Source organism: Ursus arctos, unplaced genomic scaffold (genome assembly GCF_023065955.2).
Source record: "Ursus arctos isolate Adak ecotype North America unplaced genomic scaffold, UrsArc2.0 scaffold_2, whole genome shotgun sequence".
Taxonomy (NCBI): domain Eukaryota; kingdom Metazoa; phylum Chordata; class Mammalia; order Carnivora; family Ursidae; genus Ursus; species Ursus arctos.
In genome coordinates, this window is record NW_026622874.1 from 86,286,118 (window position 1) to 86,307,324 (window position 21,207).

Genomic DNA, 21,207 nt, shown 5'->3' on the forward strand with positions numbered 1-21,207 from the left:
AATGTCCTGATTTGAATGGTTATCCCATGACGATTTAGGAGAATGTCTTTGCTAGAAGGACACATTCCCTAAAGAATTTAGTGGTGATGGAACTTCAAATTGGTAACTCTCGAATGATCCAGGGGGAAAATAGTTCCTTGTACTATTCTTACAGCTTTCCTGTGAGTTTGGAATTATTTCAAAATAAAAAATAAGTTGAAAAGGCTCCCCAAGGAGCTTCAGGCAAGGAAGGCCCTCAGCGAATATGCCGCTGATTCGGAGGGCAGCATTTGGCAGTGGGGGGGCCGGAGCCAACGTGAGAAGCGGCTGGGTGCTGGGAGGCTGGACCCGGTGATTCCCTAAAAACCCAACCTGTTCAATCCAAAAACAAAAGACCAGACCCAAAAACATTTTAACAAGGTCTGGAAATCGGAATCGTTGCCATGCAACTTGGGGCTATGGCGACCTTGGCTTCTGTTTAGTAACACCTCGTGAGAAATGAAATAAAGGGGCCAAGCAAGAGTCAGGCTCTGGTTTGGGGCACCCTCAAACCCCGTGCTGAGCAACACCATTCCGTGACAAAAGGACCTTGGGCCACTTGTGAAGGCTTCAGGATTCAGGCTTCCGTGTTTGTTCTGTTTTCCAGGAAACTGAACCGAAGAAACTTTCCATGGCTACCTGACTACTACATAACTACTTCCCAACTCTCTTGTGAGTCAGACTTCAAGGAAGGCGCTCCTCTGGGTAAACCCTGGATATGGGACAGAAACGCTCTATTTGCTGGTTGCTACATCTATCTTCTTAGAGGCCCACACAGATGACTCAGGGCCTCACCAGACCAAGAGAATGAGCTCTATTGTGTGAATCTGATTATCCCCTACATTTTGCCATCTTGGACACATACAAGCTTTAGGCACACGCTACACATCACATTCATAATCTTCACAAATAACCCCGGGTGCCAGATATCTCCAGCCCCGCTTCACAGCTAGGAAAACGGAAGGTTTAGCAACTTGACCAAGGTTATACAGCTACTGAGTAGCAAAGTGGCTTTAAATTCAGGATTTTTTTTAAAAAACAGCTTTGGTGAGATATAATTGACATCCAATGAACTGTACCTATTTAAAGAGCACAATTTAATAGGCTTTGACAAACGAATACACCCCTTCGTGCCTCTCTGTAATCTCTATCTCACCCCTCACCACCCTCCCCTACGCCATCCCCAGGCCATCACTGACCTGTCACTCCACCCAAGTACACGCTGTCTAGGACTGTATGTTAACGGATTCCTACAGCACATAATCCCCTTTGCCTCGCTTCTTCCACTCAGCATATAACCACGTTGACATTCATTCATACAGGAGCTGGTAGCCCCAGCTCACTCCTTTTTACTGCTGAGTAGTATTCCATCAGATGGATCAGCCCACAGCCCGTTTATCGGTTTGCCTGTTGATGGACAGCTAGGTGTTTCCTGTTTGCAGCCATTACAAGCAAACCTACTCTGAACATTTAGGTACAAGCCTTTGTGCAGACATGTATCTTCATTTCTCTTGAGTCTAAAAACAACTACTTGAAACAGAAATGGCTGTGTCATGAAAATGCCCATGTTTTTTCAAAATGACTATACCATTTTAGATTCCGACAGGTGGAGTTCCAGTTCCTCTATTTTCTCGTCAATACTCCGTATGCAGTCTTCTCAATTTTAGCCACGAGCATGTCGTGTACCTCACTCTGGTTTTAGTGTGCATTTCCCTAATGAAGCTGAGCACTTTTTGTGTACTTATTGGCCATCTATATATCTTCTTTGGTGTAGTGTCTGTTCAAGTCTTTTGCCCATTTTTTTTCAGTTGTATGTTTTCTAACTGTTGAATTGGGGAGTTCTCTATATATTTTGGATGCAAACACTTTACTGGATATATGATTTGCAATATTTTCTCCCAGTATTTTGCTTGTCTTTTTATCCTAGTGTATTTTAAAGAGAGGTTTTTCATTCTGAAGTCCAATTTATCAACTTGTACTCTTATGGATCACATCTTTGTGTTATATCAAAGAAATCTTTGCCTAACCTAAGGTCGCAAAGGTTTTCTTCTACATTTTCTTCTAGAAGTGTTATAGTTTCAGGTTTTACATTGAGGTTTATGATTCATTTTGAGTTAATTTTTGTATATGGTGCAAAGCATGGCTCGAGGTTCATTTTTTAAAATATGGGGTATCCAGGGCACCTTCTGGTCAGTGGAGCACATGACTCTTGATCTCGGGGTTGTGAGTTCAAACCCCTCACTGGGTGTAGGGATTGCTTAAAAATAAAATCTTTAAAATAAAAATAAATAAATAAATAAATAAAATAATAAAATACAAAACAAAATAAAATAAAAGGGTATCCAATTATTCCAGCATCATTTTTTGAAACAATTATCTCCACTGAATTGCCTTTACATTTCTGTCAAAACTTAGCTGTCCACCTATGTGTGGGTTTATTTCTAGACTCTCTGTTCTAGTCCAGTGATCTGTGAGTTTATCGTTATGCCATATACCACACTGTCTCAATAGGATAGCTATATCACATGTCTTAAGATCAGGTTACTCTTAATTAACTTTAATTACTCAGTGTTAATCCTCCAAATTTGATTGTCTTTTTCAAAATAGTTTTGATTTTTCTAGATCCTTTACCCTTCCATGTGAATTTCAGAATCAGTTTGTCAATTTCTACAACAAGCCCCGCTGGGATTTGATTGGGATTCAGTTGGATCTTTGGATCAGTTTGAGAACAGATATCTTAACAAATTGAGCTTTCCAGCCCATGAGCACTGTATGACCCTCCATTTATTTAGAACTTCTTTGACCTCTCTTAGCAATATTTTATACATTTCAGAGTACAGGGCTTACAAAGTTTTATCACATTTGTTTCTAAGTATTTCATACTTTTTGATGCTATTATGAACAGTGCTTTTTAAAATTGCAATTTCTGATGATTCACTGTGAGCATACAGAAATACAATGGATTTCTGGATACTGATCTTGTATCTTGCCACTTTACTAAACCCACTTATTAGCTAGAGTAGGTTTTTTGAAGATCCATCAGATTTTCTACATAGATGATCATGTCTTTCAATGGACAGTTCTACTTTTTCCTTTCCAAACTGAATGACTTTTTTTTTTCTTGGCCAAAGTGCACTGGCTGGAACGGCAGTGATTAGAATGGACACTCCTGTCTTCCTCCTGATATTAGGGTAAAGTATTCCGTCTTCACAGTGAAGTATGTTAGCTGCAGGTTTTACACAGACTCTCTCTATCGGGTTAAAGAATCTCCCTTCTTTTGTTACCTGGCTGAGGGATTTTATTGAGAATAGATGTTAGATTTTTTTAACTCTGTGCAGATAGTTGAGTCCTCTCTCCTGCTCTAAGCCACAAGGCCCTGGAAACCTGCATCTCCCCTGATCCTTAGGATCTCCAGTTTCCTGAATGAAACTTCTGCTGCATCACGCCAGGAGAGATACCAGATTTTGTCAAATGCTTTTTCTGCACTACCGAGATGACCATATGGTGTTTCTTTTTTAGTCTGTTAATACAGTAAATAAACCACATGGATTGATTTTCAAATATTAAACCAACCCTGCATTCTTGGGCTAAACCCCACTTTGGTCATATTATATCAACCTTTTCCATATATTGCTGGATTAGATTTGCTAAAATTGTGCTTAGAATTTTAGCATCTATATTCACGAAGGATCTCGGTCTTCAGATTTCTCTCCTTGCAATGTCTCTGTCTGGTTTTGGTATCGGGATAATGCAGGCCTCGAAGAATGAGTTGGGAAGTGCTCCCTCTTTTCAATTCTCTGGACGAGTATGGGTGGGACTGGTAGCACTTCTTCCTTAAACGCTTGGTAGAACTCCCCAGCAAAGCCACTCTACCTGCAGCAGGTACTGTGAACATCGGCACCGATTCTCTGTTAATCCTTTCACCTGCATCTTTGCCTGGCCTTGGGCAGCTCCCTGTGTATCTGTCCGTAGCTGGGTCCCCGCCAGGGAGTGGGGAGAGGCGCCCGACTCCACCTCTCTGCACACCCCTTCTCCTGCTCTGACCCGCAAACGCTTTGGTCTCCTTGAGCTCTCATCCTCCATCCCCTCAGCTCAGACAGTCTGTTTAGCTCGGCTTGGGTTTCCCCTGCGCCATGGCCTGAAAATGCTCAGGCAGTGAGCTGAGGCAACTGGAGTGCTCATTCTGTTTTCGCCTGTGCTGTAAAAAACATATTTGGGGGGAAAAAAAAACTTGGTCGTCATCCCCGGTTCCTGGCACAGAACTCCTAAAACTCTTGGAATTTCCTGAGTGACAAGGGTGACAGAAGTGTTTTGCTCTAATGAGGCAACTCTTGGCAGGTACCTAAAGGATGGGGGGGTTGGTTGCCAGAAAGACCAAGCCTTGATTAGAAGCTTGGAACTTTCACCCCATCCCCAACTCTGGGAAGGGCAGAGGGACTACACACAGAGTTAATCACCAATGGCCAATGATTTAATCAATCACGCATGTGTCATGAAAGCTCCACAAAAACTCCCAAATGATGGCATTTGGAGATCCACTGGGATGAACACATCAAGGTACTAGAAGGATGGAGCACCCAGAAAGAGTGCTGCCCCTGCCCCCCATACCCTGCCCTATGCATCTCTCCCTTTGGCTGTTCCTGAGCTGTATCCTTTATAATAGGCTAGCAATGCAAGTCAAGGGTTTTCCTGAGTTCTCTGAGCCAGTCTAGCCAATCACTGAACCTGAGGGGTGGGCCAGAAGACCTGATTTATAGCCGGTCGGTCAGAAGCACTGGAGGCCCGGACTTGAGACTGGCATCTGAAGTGGGGGCAGCCTGGTGGGGCTGAACCCCTTTAACTGTGGGATCTGAGGCTAACTCCAGGTAAACAGTGTCAGAACTGAGCTGAGTTACTGGACATCCAGCGACTGTCCAGAGAACTGGAGAGGAGGTACTGGAAAAGACAACACTGGGCAGGGAGAAACCTTCACTGCCTGTTTCTCAAGGATTCACTGTCCTTCACGGACTAATGTCCATTGTTTCATTTATTTTTAATTGTTTCATACAGGAAGGCAAATTGGTCCCTGTTACTCGATCTTGGTCAAAAGTGGAAATCCTCAAATGCAAGTCTTCTTAGCCACCACTCCCTCGGCTTCCTGTACCTACTTCCATCAGAGGAGGCTTATACCGGAATCATATGATTCTGTGTCTGCATGATTCATGAAACCCAAGGCGAAGCAAAAGCTTTGTCTTGGTGTCAACACTCCCCAGCACAGGGGCCTGGCCCCCACGAGGCCACAGCAAGAGGTGCTGGGTGACCACACGCACGTTCACAAGCTCCAGCTCACCACCTCAGATGCCCTCGGAGAGCACACAGGCCCTCAGTGCCACTCAGAGAGCCCAGGCCCAAGGCTTTACGCCAGAGCGTCACAACAAAACCTGAACTCTCACTAGCCCAGAGAACTGGGGACTTTGCTTCCAGCTTCATGACGGTAAGAAGAGCTGGAACCAGAGCCCAGAATAGGAAGCATGTTTGATAAGCTGGACAAGAGGCCATGGGAAACCACAGTCAGAATAACCCACAAATTCAACTACTCCTCTATTTCGTAATTATCTTAGATGCTGAACACGTTTCCAGTTCCTAAAAGGGGACTTTCCTGGGCATCTCTTCCAAAGACAGATTAATGATGTTGGGTCTTATAAGTATTTGCTTAATCTGAGATCATTTCTTTCCATCACTTCTCGTTTTAAAATCTCTAAAATAACAATAATGCTTGAGAAAAAGTATTTTTTTTTAAATGAAGGGTAGGGGAAAACAAACTCCAGCTCTATCCTGATTACCCTAGCCATAACCATGTCTTGATATCTTGACGCATGGATACGGCACCTCAAGCGTGAAGAGTAAATTAATTCCTAGATATATTCTACAGGACTTTCCTAAATTAGGTCATAACAACTTTAAAGGTCAAACAAAGGCAAAAACACTTTCATTCTTAGTACTAAGGCACCATATGGCTCCTTGCAGTGAGCTACGAAACTTCCCCATTAGCATTAAAGCCCACATTTAGGACTTGCATGAGAAACTGAAGGGGAGGGGGGTGAACTGTCATATAGATAAAAGACTAAGAAAAACACTCTTATGCCCTTCACTGGAGCATTCTGAGGGCGAGGCTGAAAACCGTGTGGTGCTTTTTAAGGAGCAAGGGCGGCTGGCTTGGCAGGTGTACTACTCCTCTCCCATAAAGGAGGCCCTTACCGAAGACCTCTAGCCACCCCGTGCACCCAAGTAGAGCAGTTACGTTTTCACCAGAAGGACGGTTTCCTAACAGCACTAATTATGGCCCTTTCCTGTTTCAAGCCCTTCCAGACATCTGCACTGTCCCCAGAATGAAGTACAAAAGAAACCCCATTATTCTGGTGTACATACTGTGGGTTCTCCCTGCTCCACACACCAAAAGAATACATCTGTTCCCACGTATCATATCTTCCTGTCTGGGACTTCCCAAAGTACGTCAGGTGTAGGTCAACCAAGTTTGGATACACGGGATCGAACAAGGTTCCCCAGTTTCCTTACTGTAGAATCCCCGCAAGCACTTCATTCAGCGCCTCGCAGCAAGCTCCCGGCGTTTTACGGGGGCTACCCCGAGGGGCCAGTCCCTCCCAACCTGCCTCTGCCCTGACACACCGCCTCGCGTCTCCCTTCTGCACATCGTGGAAGAGTGTCTGTCTCTGCACTCACCGCCTCGCCCGTCCTGCTCCCATCCCTCCCCTTCACCTCTCTCGAACGTGGCTCCTGCCTTGGCCATGCCACCGATGGCGCTTCTCCACACGCCCCTCTTCTCATGGGCCTTCACCCATAAACCTGGGGCCCCGCACGCCTTTCCTCACCCCTCTTGGCTGGCTCACCTCTATGTGCTTTCCACTCTTCTTTCGAAAATTGAAAACACAGAAAGACAAAAGCACAGAATATAAACAAACACCTGCACTTCCATTCGTGGGAAGTGATGGTCATCAGATCACACTACAAATGCCCTGCTTGCTTCAATTCGCTCTTTGATAAAAGAACAAAATACAATAAAGATGACCGTGTCCTTCGATCTCTTCCCAAAGGCAAGCACCTCACAAGTGTGTTACGTATCCTTCTGGTCCACCCTTATTTTTCTTACATGCAGGTGTTTGTATTCACGAACAACAAAAATCGTTCAGTTGGGTGCCTGGGTGGCTCAGTCGGTTCATCATCTGCCTTCGGCTCAGGTCATGATCCCAGGGTCCTGGGATCGAGCGCCGCGTCAGGCTCTCTGCTCAGTGGGGAGTCTGCTTCTCCCTCTGCCCCTCCCCTGGCTCATCACGTGTTCACACTCTTCTCTCTCTCTCTCAAATAAATAAAATCTTTAAAAAAACATCGTTAAGTTTTACAAAAAGCTTAGCACAGTGACATCATACAGTAAGTATAATTTAGCCACTTTCTTTTTCACTCAACAGGATCCACCCATACTGACACTCAGCTCAACCTGAGCTACTAGTATTGATTTTATTGACCTGCCAGCATTGATCCTGTTGTTTCTGCTGTGACTTCCAGTTACCGACAACTCGGCCGGGCCCAGCCCCTGAATGCTTTGTGTGTCTTGTCTTACCTCCTGTCTCGGCAGCCCACTGAGACGATGCTCCAAATGGCCACAGCTGGCCCAGGGCAGGGCGGCACCATCTCCAGGTTTGGCTGAGTCCCAGGCTACGCTCTGACCCACTGTGCTAAGCCGCCCTCTGACCATCGACAGCCAAATGAGCACCTTCCGAGGGGCCAGGCGCTTCGTACGCATCTTGTCTCTTAATCCTCTGAACCTCCCTAAAGTGTCAAGGATGATGAATTGTCCTCACTAGAGAGATGAAGAGACTCAAGTTGGAGAAGATACTGGAGCCTTGGTGTGAGCCCCAACTATACGGCTTCAAAGTCCAAATTCCTATCCCCTGGGCTAAATGTCAGATTTACATCAAAAAATAAAAAGTAAAGAGTGGAAGATGAGATGAGAAACACACAGGCGGGCATGAGACTGTGTGAGAGACGTGAGCGCCCAGGTGAGGTGTATTGCTTGGCTGGCTCCGTGGTTTGATACCCGCGTCTCGGCCCCGATCACACGGTTCCGGGGGCATCCTGGGACCTGGGAGACGGTACTCACGGTCATGGACCCGATAGCAGTGCTTCTGCAGACGCCGAACATCCCACTCCTCCAGCACTCCGTGAGTCATCAGCAACTGGAGGAATCGCCGGTGGACGTCAGTCATGACACCCGCCCTCCTGGTACCGCCCTGCGGGTGCGAAAGAGCTAAGAAAAGAAGCAAAGGAAACCCAGTCACCTCTGGGCGTGTTCCGAAAGCCAAGTTCTGCGCTGTGTACTAACTTACATTCACGGCTAGACATTTGTTACAGTTCTCAAAATCAAGGGCATCCTGCCGAATGGCCCGAAAGGAAAGGACAGGGGTCAGGGGCAAGAAGACTAGTCCCAGCAGGTGGGCAGAAGCATGGGTTCTGGAACCAGCCAGCACGCCTGGACCCGGCCTGCTCTACCACCTAAGTGTGTAGAATCGGGTAACTTGACCTCCTGTGCACTTCCGTCTCTGATCTATGAGACTAAGGATAGAAATGTCCTCCATGGAATTAACTCCACTCAGTGAGTTAATACATAATAAAAGCCGGGTAACAGGCTAAACACTATGTAAACGTTACCTCTATTTACTCCTAGACAATTCTGGGTCTGAAACTTGGTTCAGACACTTAGCAGATCTATGACCTTGGATAAAGGCAGCTGAGGCCCCATTTTCTCACGCTCGACTTAGAGCAGTGTTCACTGCCTAAAGAACTGCTAGTAAGCGCTTAACCAGTACTAGTTTCCTTCTCATCTCCCAAACCACTAATGAAACAACTGTCACCATGGGGTGCTTTTTCAATCTCTTGCTCTCTACTAAAACGTTATCTTTCCACAAACCACAAAGATCAGAGCTGATAAAAGCATTGCACGAGTCCTGATCAAACGGCCTGCTCTTGCCACGGAGAGGTGGCACCATGCGGCGGCAAGCAGCGTGGGTTTAGAAATCGGCAGGTGGTGTTGAGATGGGTGTTTGCCAGACCTGCTTGATCTCGAGAATCATCGAACCTGCGCGTGAAAAATACAGATTCCCGGGCCCCGTTCCTGGAGGTTCTGACGGCCAAGGGGCCTAGAATTTTGAGGGTTTAACATTCACTTCAGGCGATGCCATGATCTGCCAAGAAATCTGCTGTTCCCTTCGGCAAATACAGCACAAAAACATTTCTACCTAACAAGCTTCCTCTCCCTCGGCCTCAGTCTTTTCAGCTATAAAATGGGGATAACAAAAAGCTATCTTTAAGACAGAAGATGCTGTTTAAATGAGATATGACTACCAGAGGTTTGCCAAGGAGCTGGCATGTAGGAGAGACGCAAAAAGGTTAGTTGCTGCTCACTGCTCTTTTTAAAAGGCACATCAGCTGGACCTCAGGGGTGGGAAGACACAGGAGCACAGGACCAGTTTCTCAGACTGCCTGTTAGATAGCCTCGAGAACAGCTCAGTGGTAACTCAACCTCAAAAGGTCCTAAGTTGGGCTCATCTTCTCCTTCCCCCATTCTCAACCTTTTTCTTTGCCTGAGTCCTCTTCACGAATCTTCTGATTTGGCGGGGGGCGGGGGGGGAGTCCACACAGTCACACAACCACAGGCCTGAGCGTCCAAATCTGATCCTCCTCCCCCACCCTCAGATCCAGCCAGTCACTGTGTCCTGCCAAAGTTTATTTCCTATCCCTGGGATCAGCAACATTAAATCCAACAGCAAATTAAATCCAAAAAAAGTTAAAGAAAGTGAATAATAAAGAGCAGAAAACAATGAAATTAATGTACACTTGAGATCAACAAAACCAAAATTATTTTTTGAAAAAAAAAAAAACAAAACGTAATAAAAGCGACCAACCTCTGACAAGATTTTCCAAGAGAGAGAAGACTGACAAATAAACACTATTTGGCATGAAAAAGGGGAACTAATTGAGGATACAAACATATTTTAAAAAAAGACATAAACAACCTAACAATAATCTCAAGTTGTAAATATATGCAAAGTTACAGGAAAGCCATACAAAACCAACTAATAAATTATCTGAAAATCAACAAGTTTTATAACCACTGAACATTCATTCTGTGGGAAGTCCATCTTCCCACAAAGGAAAATTCAGATCCAGATGGTTTTATCAAGAAGCCCTACCAAACATTCTGGAAGCAAGTGATTTCAAATGTCCCAAAACTATCCCAGGGCCTGCAAAAGAGCAAACCCTCCCTGATAAGGCTGACATAAGTTGGGCATTAAAACCTAGCCAAGGCTTCAAAAGAAAGGAAAATAAAATGGCCAGTATCTTTCGATCATTATTAATTGAATCTAGCAACATAGAAAGGATACTACACAGTGACTAATTGGGTTTATCCCCTCAACGGTTTAAGATGTGAAAATCAATCGAATGTCATATGTCAATAATATTTCATAAAGCTGAAAAAATCAATCAGTGTGAGTCACCATATTAACGGAATACAGAAGAAAAAGCTGACAACCATCTTAACAGATTCATAAACTATGATTAATTAAATTCAACAGTCACTCATAGTAAATAATCTTAACAAACTTAGAATTGCAGGAAACTTCCTTTATCTACTAAATGCTATCTACAAAAACCTATGGTAAACATAATACTTAAGGATGGAATATTGAAAGCGATCACTTTCGAATCCAAATTGGTCCAAGGCAACTGACCCGACACGATTCTGATCAAAATCCCAACAGGCTATGTGTGTCTGTGTGTAATTCGACAAGATGATTCCAAAATTTACAGGGAACACATAAAGGCAAACAGCAAAGCCATTCTGGGAGAAGTAAAGACAGGAGGACTTGTCCTACCAGGTAGTGGCTTATTTTAAAGCTAGAGTAATGAATAATGTGCGAAAATACTATACACACAGACCAAATAAGACCAGCGGACAGAACAAGAGAACCCAGACACAGAAACGCACACAGATATGGATACTTGACACGTTGGAGAAACGGAACTCTGGATCAAAGCAAGCTCTTCAATAAAAGATAGGCCAGGACAACGGATTACCCTTATGTGAAAAAACAGAGAACTCAACCTTCACCTCACACTATGCACAAAAAACTTTTGAGGAGTCAGGTTGTAAGAAAGAAAAAACTATAAAACTTTGGGTGACAATACAGAACATTCTTTATGAGCCAAAGGCAGGGAAGGATTTCTTTAAAAGATACAATAATAATAATAATAATAATAATAATAATAAAAGATACAAAAAGCACAAACCATAAAGGAATATACGGATAAATCCCACTTTGTTAAAATTAAGAAGCTCTGTTCACCAAAAATACTTGGGGGTGGGGGGAGAGGAGACAAGCTACAAACTGGAAAGCATATGAAACACACTGAAGCCACAGAAGATTCATACTCAGAATATGTAATGAATTCCTACAAATCAGTAAGGGGAAGACAACGGCAAGAGAAAAATAAGCAAGAGAAATTTTCAAAGAGGATGCACAAATGATTAATAAATATATTAAAAGCTGCTCAGTCTTGAGGTCATCAGGCAAATGAGTATTCAAACCACAGTGACCAATGTCTTACTCATCGCCAGATAGGCAAAAGTTCTGAAGAATGGCCACTGCTGGTGGGGGGTAAACTCTTATGAACCACCTGAGACCATTCGATATTGCTGGCAAATTTGGGTATCCCCAGAAAGCCACTATTCGGTATACAATTTAGAGAAACTTTTCTACAACTGCCCCAGGAAATATGCTTATAAACGCACCACACGGTAGCAAAAATCTGGCAAAAGTATCCATTACGATCAGTTGAGGAATGTCTACGTAAAGCATTTATAATCAAACCCTGGAATTCGAAATAGCAAGGAAGCAATGAAGGTGATGTAGAGCTATTCATATCACCGTGGATGCATCTCATATATGTAATTTTATGCAAAAATAAAGGCACACAGATATATGTATGAGGATCCTGTATGAAATTCAAAACCTAGTGAAACCGTATGTGGCAGTCATTACAGATACGTAGTAAAAACCACAAAGAAAAACAAGGGAATGAGTAACACAGTACTCAGGGCAGTGGTCCTCTTCCGTGAGGGGAAGAAAGGATTCCTCTGGGGCTTTCGGGATATGATAATATTCTATTTCTTAACTTGATGGTGAGTATATGGGTGTTCCTTTTGTGCTTATCCTTCAAACTTACACTGCCAACATTTTTATAGAAATGTTACCTATCTTGATTAAAAAAAGAAGAAATGGTGTAAATATGTTACATAACAGCCAATATAAATGCTAATAAGAACCAACTATAGAACAGCATAGAAGGCTATAATTTGGGGGAAAGGAGAAGAGAATAGATACAGATAGGCCTGTTTATGTACAGGAGGCAGTCGTGGAGAGCGACTGGGTAGCAGAGGTTAACCATGGTTAACTGCCTACACAAATAATTAAAACACAGAAAAGTCTGTGCAACAAGTAGATCTCAACCGTCACCATTTGAGCCATGGGCGAGGCATAGGGTGAGCGCTTCCCTGCAGTCTCATTCCATCCTCGCCAGAACCTGAGGACGGAAGCATTACTGACCCCATTTTACAGATGAGGAAACAGACTGAAGGCACAGGGCAATGCACAGAATTAGTGATGGACATGGGGGTGGCAAAACATAAGCAGAGTTCAGGAACGGTAGCACCCCCTGTCCAGGTAAGCCAGAGATAGGAGGCAACAACTCAATCATGATCCTTCACCGGCAGGGATCCCTTGCCTACAATTCTCAAATCTAAAAAAAGCTCTTAAAACCCAATCCTTTAAGTTTGAAAACCTGATCTGACCTAAGATGAGACTATTTCTGGCCGTTCTTTATCTCCTTTGGCGTAAAGAGGCACACATTCAGCTGTGAAAATATTCGTGTATTTGATTACAAGAAGCTGCCCCAGACCCCAATGAAGGTATGACATCACATCGAATATATGCATCATATTCCTTTCAAAAATCCGAAAAATTGGAGATTCTGAGCGCTCCTAGCCTCGGGGCTTTAAAATACGAGACTGTGGACTTGTACAAAGTAAGGATTTCTGTAACACGACAGACAGCACAAGCACAGATGGCGGCGAGTAACCGAGAGGTGGTCCGTGAAGACCATATTTTCCGTATTCTGTTCAGGCAGAATTCTGTATTTTGCTTTGGCACCTAATATTAGGATTAAACCGACTTTTGCACCTAATACTACGATTTAACAACGTCTGTGTGTCCGGGGCACTAGGTTCCAGCCTACTGGCCTTCCTGCCCCTCTCTGGGCCTGTTCCCTCATCAGGAAATGAGGAGTCCCAAGCTCCCGGGCCCCCAGCGCCACACTCCGGCACAGACACGGGCCGACCCCGGGGCCTGACCCCCACCTTCCGTCCTCCGTCGCCTCTCTGCACGGCCCTCTTCCATCCCCGGCAGCCTCGCGGCCCTGCGCCCAGATTACCCACCGCGATACCCTGGTGCAGCCCCCACTGCTGGCGGCCAAAGCAGAAAGGCGGGCGCGGCGGCTCCTTCGGGGCGGGGCGAACGCGGGCTCGGCGCTCCCATTGGTAGGTGTCGCCTATTCGTCCCTCCCACCGGGTGTCGCACTTCCTGCCCCCCCAGTCTGCGCCGTTGCCGTGTTGCCAAGGTGCCCGTGGGGTTGGTGGGGAGTTACGCGCTTCTCCCGCCGCTTTACATACCTTATGGGGCGGGGCTGCGGCTTGTGGCCCTACCCCCACAACCCCTCAGTGGCACCCCGCTACCTAAAGGAGGAAGGGCAGGTGTGAAGCGGGACCTTCCCCCCCCCAGTAGCCGCGGCTCCGCGGACACAAGCCAGTGCCCCGTCCCGGCCCTCAGTTTCCCTATCTGTACAACCGACACTGTGGCCCTGGAGTCAGCAATGAGGGCTCTGCTGTCATATACCTTGAGCTGGAATCCTGGCTCTGCCAATTACTAGTTGCCCGATCTTGGGCGAGTCACTGAGCTGCGCTGAGCCTCAGTTTCTTCTTCTGTTACATGGGGATGATAATAGTCCCCATGGAATGGTGTGTTCATGAGGTTAAAAGAAATAACGCACACTGGAAGTGCTGACTAAATGTCAGCTACTGTCTTACCTTGGGATTGGTACGAGAAGCAAATGAAGTTATTAACGGAAGTGAATGGACTGTTGGGGGGCACTCATTTGTCAAACGCTTGCTTGCATCCAAGTTCCTGATCTGCGAGCTGGGTCTGCAGTCTAGCAGGGAAACAGGTAGCTAATTCTAGAACAGCAGAAAGTGCAAGTATTATCTCTGTGATGATAGCTTCAAATCCCTACTTGCCCGGTTACACTCCTGTGATCTTGGACAAGTTCTCAATCTCTCTGGACCTCAGTTTCCCTGTCTGCTGAGTGAAGAAAGCAGTCGTGTGTGGTAGTTGAGAGCTTGAGCTTGGGAGCTGGACTGTCTGGATTTGAATGCTGGTTCTTAAACTCAGTATGTCTGGGACCCAGGACAAAATACTGAAGCTCTCCACCTTAGTTTGCTCATCCATAAAGCAGGAATAATAATAGCACATTGTTGATAGGATTGCTGTGAGATTAAATGAGTTAATACATGCAAAGCTCTTAGAGTATCTGGCACATAGTAAGGCTTCAATAAGTGTGAGTTATCTTTACTAATAAAGTACTTTATAAAATGCCTTGGGGGCAGTCAAAGAGAAGAACAGCTCTAAGGAGACCATCTATGTTTTGTTTATCCTGCATAGTTTTGTAAAATTTTAATTCATTATCAATATTTAAAGCTGAGGCATTTCACATAAAACCCATGGGTATCTGACAGCTCTTGAAAAATGGGGCAGTCTAGCCACTATAAGCCAGCTTTCCCCTATGGCAGCCCTTCTTTAAAGCATGATAGAGACTATGTCCCTTTGTGATGACATGTGTGCTTTCCTGGGGTGTCGAGAAATAAAAACATGGGCCCATGAATGGAAAACACTGGCAACACTGACATTTCAGAATCAAAGGGCCAAGAAAGAGGTAGAAAGGGATTCAAGGCCAAGAGGTATCAGAGGCAAACAGGTGGGGGAGACTATTGAGTGGTAGGGTGTGGTCTGAATGGCTCTGGAGAGGTCAAGAAAGACGTGAACGAATTTAGAATGGCATGGCCATTAAAAACCGTAGATACAGGAGGAAGCTACATTGGCCTCCAAGAGAAGTGAATGCATGGAAGCTGAGGGAGTGGAGAGGAGGTGCTGACTACTTCTAGGAGGGGTGGTTTGGGAAGGGGAGACATGAAGACGGGAACAGAGGGAATAACCAATAGAATAAAAACAGGGGAGACAGGAGAGAATGGGGTCAAGGGCATATGGAGACAGGATTACTCTTACCCTAGAAGAGAAGAGAGACATTTCTGAAACAGGAGGAAAGGAGGTAAAAATGGATGGATAGGGGCGCCTGGGTGGCACAGCGGTTAAGCGTCTGCCTTCGGCTCAGGGCGTGATCCCGGCGTCTGGGATCGAGCCCCACATCAGGCTCTTCTGCTATGAGGCTGCTTCTTCCTCTCCCACTCCCCCTGCTTGTGTTCCCTCTCTCACTGGCTGTCTCTATCTCTGTTGAATAAATAAATAAAATCTTTTAAAAAAAATGGATGGATAAAGGTTCACTACTGGTGTTTTCTATTTTCTCCATAAAGTAACAAACTCTCATTCTGCTAAGCAAAGGAGCTGGGAGATGCTCAGGGATTTGAGGAGAATCAAAGGTTTGGAACATATGGAAAAGGGAATGCAAAAGTGAGGTTCCAGCTAAGGTTGAAACCATAAATGTGTAGAGAGGATAATCACTCCTGATCCCCGGGCAATCTCCCATCCCCCTGCCAGGGGCCCCAGGGCAGAAGTTCTGTGTGGACTCGTCTTGGGGTGGGTCTTGGCTAAACAAAAGCAGCTGACTCTAGAAGTCAAAGCAACTGGAGAGCGTTGGTGGGAGCGTCTTTGAAGTCATCCATCACAGTATGGGCAGTTAGACATAGGAGGAAGGGAGAGTGCTGAGAAGCTAGCATGGAGGGGGATGGCAACCAGAGGTCCCAATGAGGTGGATTACCAGGTGACTGTCCTGTCTCAGCATGCCTCCACCCTCAGAAGACAGCCCACTCTCTAGTTGGCTCAGTGAGTATCTAGTAGGACCTTCAATCCACCAGACGTTGGACTGTTTGCTACAGGACAACTCTGCCAGGTCAACTATTCTTCTGAAAGTTGACTGTGAAAGGTACAGGAACTACATAAACATAAGTTCACTGTGCATAAGGCAGGTGGCCGAGACCCTGGCTGGAGAGGAAGCTTGGGGCCACATCATAGGCTAAGGGGGTCGGTCTTTTTGCCTGAAGACCATAGAAGCTATCAGGGAGGAAGTGATGAGATCAGGTTTGTATTTTAGAAAAAGAACATCAGCACGTCTGCTCTTTTCAAACATACTTGGAACATTTACAGAAATTGACTGTGTGCCAGCCACAAAGGAAGTCTCAATAAATTCCAAAGAATCTATAGACCACATTCACGAACCACAGTGAAGTAAAATGAAGAATCAACAAAAACACACCCTGAAAGAAACCCAAACCACTTCTAGACCTTAAATTAGTAACTGAAAATGCTTCTGAGGAGAGGGTCCTGAAGACAGGATGATCTATTTTTTTATCATGTACTTCTACGACTTATGAAAAATAAAATTAAACATGAGAAGCATGCATTTGAATTTTATTTCTTAAGCCGGGTGTTCATTTATATGAGTTTTTATACCCGTGTATGTGTTGAAAGATTTTAAGAGAAAAAGAACATACATTTGGAAACTGAAAAATACATACATATTAAAAAGAAAACCAATATGGAAATTATAAAATATTTAGAAATGAATGACCAGAAAAGAAAAACCAAAACCCTAACATAATGAAATGTGTGGGATCCAACTAAAACAATAATTAGAGGGGGATTTATAGACTTAAGCGTACTTAATACGAAACAAGAAAAAATTTAAGTGTTCAATGTAAGAGGTAGATAAATAACTAAATGACCCAGAGAAAACAGGAAGAAGGAAATAATAAAGCAAATGGCAGAAATGAGTAAAACAAAAAAGAAAATTAAATTGATTATGGAAACCAGAAACTGGTGTTCTGTTAAAGACCAATACAACATACAAACTTCTTGTAAGATTTCTCGAAGCAATATTATAAATGGCTAAAGAGAGTGTAAACATTTTAGAAAGTGTCAGAGTATACTATGTACAACTTTATGCCAATGCTTTTGAAAATCTAGATAAAAGGGGGACAATTGTTGACAAAAATACAAATTACAAAAAGAAGAGAAGTAGACCAATAATTATCAATGAAATTGAAAAGGCAGTGGATCTGCTCCAACTCCTAAAATGCCCAGGCTAAATAGGTTTGCTAAAGTGATACACATATAAGCACAAATGCAAAAAACAAGAAACAAACTATATTATGCAAACTGCACCAGAGTATGGACAAGAGAGAGAAATCTATGTAAACATCCTATGATGCTATAGTCTAATCTTGCTACCAAAACGAGCAACAGAATTAAAGAACATGTGGGGTCCATGTATATTATAAGCCTGGATGCAAAAATTGAGTCTCTTGGTGTCTCAAAAGACAGTCTCTTATGCTGAGTGATGTCAAGCATCTTTTCATGTGTCTGGTGGCCATCTGGATGTCTTCTTTAGAAAAATTCAGGTCCTCTGCCTATTTTTTTTAATAATGATTTTTTATTATATTATGTTAGTCACCATACAGTACATCCCCGGTTTTCGATGTAAGGCTCGATGATTCATGAGTTGTGTATAACACCCAGTGCACCATGCAATATGTGCCCTCCTTACTACCCATCACCGGTCTATCCCATTCCCCCACCCCCCTCCCCTCTGTAGCCCTCAGTTTGTTTCTCATAGTCCATAGTCTCTCATGTTTCATTCCCCCTTCTGATTACCCCCCCCTTTCTTTATCCCTTTCTTCCCCTACTGATCATTCTAGTTCTTATGTTCCATAGATGAGAGAAATCATATGATAGTTGTCTTTCTCTGCTTGACTTATTTCACTAAGCATTATCTCCTCCAGTGCCGTCCATGTTGTAGCAAATGTTGAGAACTCGTTCTTTCTGATTGCTGAGTAATATTCCATTGTATATATGGACCACAACTTCTTAATCCAGTCATCTGTTGCAGGGCATCTCGGCTCCTTCCACGATTTAGCTATTGTGGACATTGCTGCTATGAACATTGGGGTGCATATGGCCCTTCTCTTCACTACGTCTGTATCTTTGGGGTAAACACCCAGTAGTGCAATGGCTGGATCATAGGGTAGCTCAATTTTTAACTTTTTAAGGGACCTCCACACTGTTTTCCAGAGTGGCTGTACCAACTTGCATTCCCACCAACAATGTAGGAGGGATCCCCTTTCTCCACATCCTCTCCAACAATTGTTGTTTCTTGCCTTGTCTATTTTTGCCATTCTAACTGGCGTAAGGTGGTATCTCAGTGTGGTTTTGATTTGAATTTCCTTGATGGCTAATGATTTTGAACATTTTTTCATGTGTCTGTTAGCCATTTGTATGTCTTCATTGGAAAAGTGTCTGTTCATATCTTCTGCCCATTTTTTGATTTGTTTGTTTCTCGTGTATTGAGTTTGAGAAGTTCTTTGTAGATCTTGGATACCAGTCCTTTATCTGTAGTGTCATTTGCAAATATCTTCTCCCATTCCGTGGGCTGCCTCTTAGTTTTTCTGACTGTTTCCTTGGCTGTGCAGAAACTTTTAATCTTGATGAAGTCCCATAAATTCATTTTATCTTTTGTTTCTCTTGCCTTTGGGGATGTATCATGAAAAAGGTTGCTTTGGCCGATGTCGTAGAGGTTGCTGCCTATGTTCTCCCTCTGCCTATTTTTAATTGGATTTTGGATTATTTGCTTTGTTTGGTGTTGCGGGGTGTAAGTTCATCGTGTATTTTGGATACTAATCAGGGAAATGCAAATCAAAACCATGAGATATCACCTTACACCTGTCATAATGGCTAAGATCAAAAAGACAAGAAATAAGTGTTGTTGAAGAAGTGGAGAAAAAGGAACCCTTGTGCACTGTTGGTGGGAATGTAAATTGGCGCAGCCACTGTGGAAAAGAGTATGAAGGTTCCTCAAAAAGTTAAAAATAGAAATAGTATATGATCCAATAATTGCATTACTGGGTATTTACCCAAAGAAAACAAAAGCATTAATTCAAAAAAGATATATGCATCCCTATGTTTATTGCAACATTATTTGCAATAGCCAAGACATGGAAGCCATCTAAACGTTCATCAATAGACAAATGGATAAAGAAGTCGTGATGTATATGTATATATGAATAGGAATATTATGCAGCCATTAAAAAGGATGAGCTCTTCCCATCTGCAACACCATGGAGGCTATTATGCTAAGTGAAATAAGTCTGACTGAGAAAGACAAATACCATATGATCTCACTCATATTTGGAATCTAAAAAAAAAAAAAACAAAAACAAATGAATAAAAGAACAAACCAAAAGAAGAATCAGACCTATAAATACAGAGAACAAACTGATGGTTGCCGGAGGGAAGGGGGAGGAGCAAAATGTGTGAAGGGAAGTGGGAGACACAGGCTTCCAGTTAATGGAATGAATAAGTCACAGGAATAAAAGCCATAGCATAGGGAATATAGTCGATTGTCGTGTAATAACACTGCATAGTGACTGATGGTAGCCACCCTCGTGAACACAGCATAGCATACAGAGATGTCAAATCACAATGTTCTACACCTGAAACTAATGTAACATTGTGTGTCAACAATACCCCAATTTTTAAAAAAAAAGTTAAAAAATAGACCGTCTTGGGGCGCCTGGGTGACTCAGTCATTAAACTTCTGCCTTTGGCTCAGGGCACGATCCCAGAGTCCTGGGATCGAGCCCCGCATCGGGCTCCCTGCTCTGCTGGAGCCTGCTTCTTCCTCTCTCACTCCCCCTGCTTGTGTTCCCTCTCTCGCTGGCTGTTTCTCTCTCTGTCAAATGAATAAATTAAATATTAAAAAAAAAGAAAAAGAAAAAGAAAATTTAAAAAAAATAGACCGTCTCTTCCAGAAGAGGAAATTCAAATGGCTAAAAAAAAAAAAAAAAAAAAAGTGTGAAAAGATGCCCAACCTTACTATTTGTTGGAAATACAAACAACAAAAAGATACCAATTTTCTGCCATAAAAAAAGACAAAATGCTGCGGAAGGTGAGGGAGGGGAGACCAGCATCCCCATGCGTTATCTGGCAGAGTCGTAAATATTACAGCTGCTCTGGGGAGCAATTTGGTGTCATGGAAATTGAAAAAGCTCATCTGGCAACTCCACTTCTAGGGCTTTAACTGGAAAAAATCTCCCTTGTGCTCTTGAGAGGTTTGCTCAATGGTGTCGCCAATGGAAGAAACAATGAGAACATCCTAACTATCCATTAACAAGGACATGAAAAAGCAAAATCTTCATGTGGGATGGATGATCGTGTAGCATTAAGAGGAATGAATTCACTCACAAGTATCTGTATGGGTGAGTCTTAAAAGCATAGAGTAAAGTGGGGAAAAAACCCAAGAGGCAAAGATGATGCATCTTTGGGTTACTCTTTGTGTAAAATTGGTCAAATGCAAAATGGCAATATTATATATTTCCAGTAGGTGAATCTATGCATACTAAAGTATCTTCTTATTAAGGATTGGAAACACTGTCACAAAACTCACACTAGGGGCCCTCTAGGAAAGGGAAAAGGGATGTGGGATAGAGATAAAGAAGTCTTGAGGCTTCTCTGTAATGTTCGAATTTTTTTTTAAGATTTTATTTATTTATTTGACAGAGATAGAGACAGCCAGCGAGAGAGGGAACACAAGCAGGGGGAGTGGGAGAGGAAGAAGCAGGCTCATAGCGGAGGAGCCTGATGTGGGGCTCGATCCCACAACGCCGGGATCATGCCCTGAGCCGAAGGCAGACGCTTAACGACTGAGCCACCCAGGCGCCCCTGTAATGTTCGAATTTTAAAATAAAATCACAAAATTATATATTCACAGAGTGTCTAATTTTCCAATACAAGCAATTAT

At 43.7% G+C, this 21,207-nt stretch overlaps 1 protein-coding gene across 1 annotated transcript in view; it reads right to left on the reverse strand.

Annotated features, from left to right (window-relative positions):
* Nucleotides 1-13,640, reverse strand: part of NSMCE1 (NSE1 homolog, SMC5-SMC6 complex component) — a 30,361-nt gene extending 16,721 nt beyond the window's left edge. The window contains exons 1-2 of the mRNA XM_026515647.4: nt 13,487-13,640; nt 8,174-8,320 (exon numbers count right to left, since the gene is read on the reverse strand). Of these exons, the coding sequence (XP_026371432.1) occupies nt 8,174-8,320; nt 13,487-13,526 (187 nt within the window). The 5' untranslated portion in view covers nt 13,527-13,640. The remainder of the gene's footprint in view (nt 1-8,173; nt 8,321-13,486) is intronic.
* Between the last annotated feature and the right edge of the window lie 7,567 nt (nt 13,641-21,207).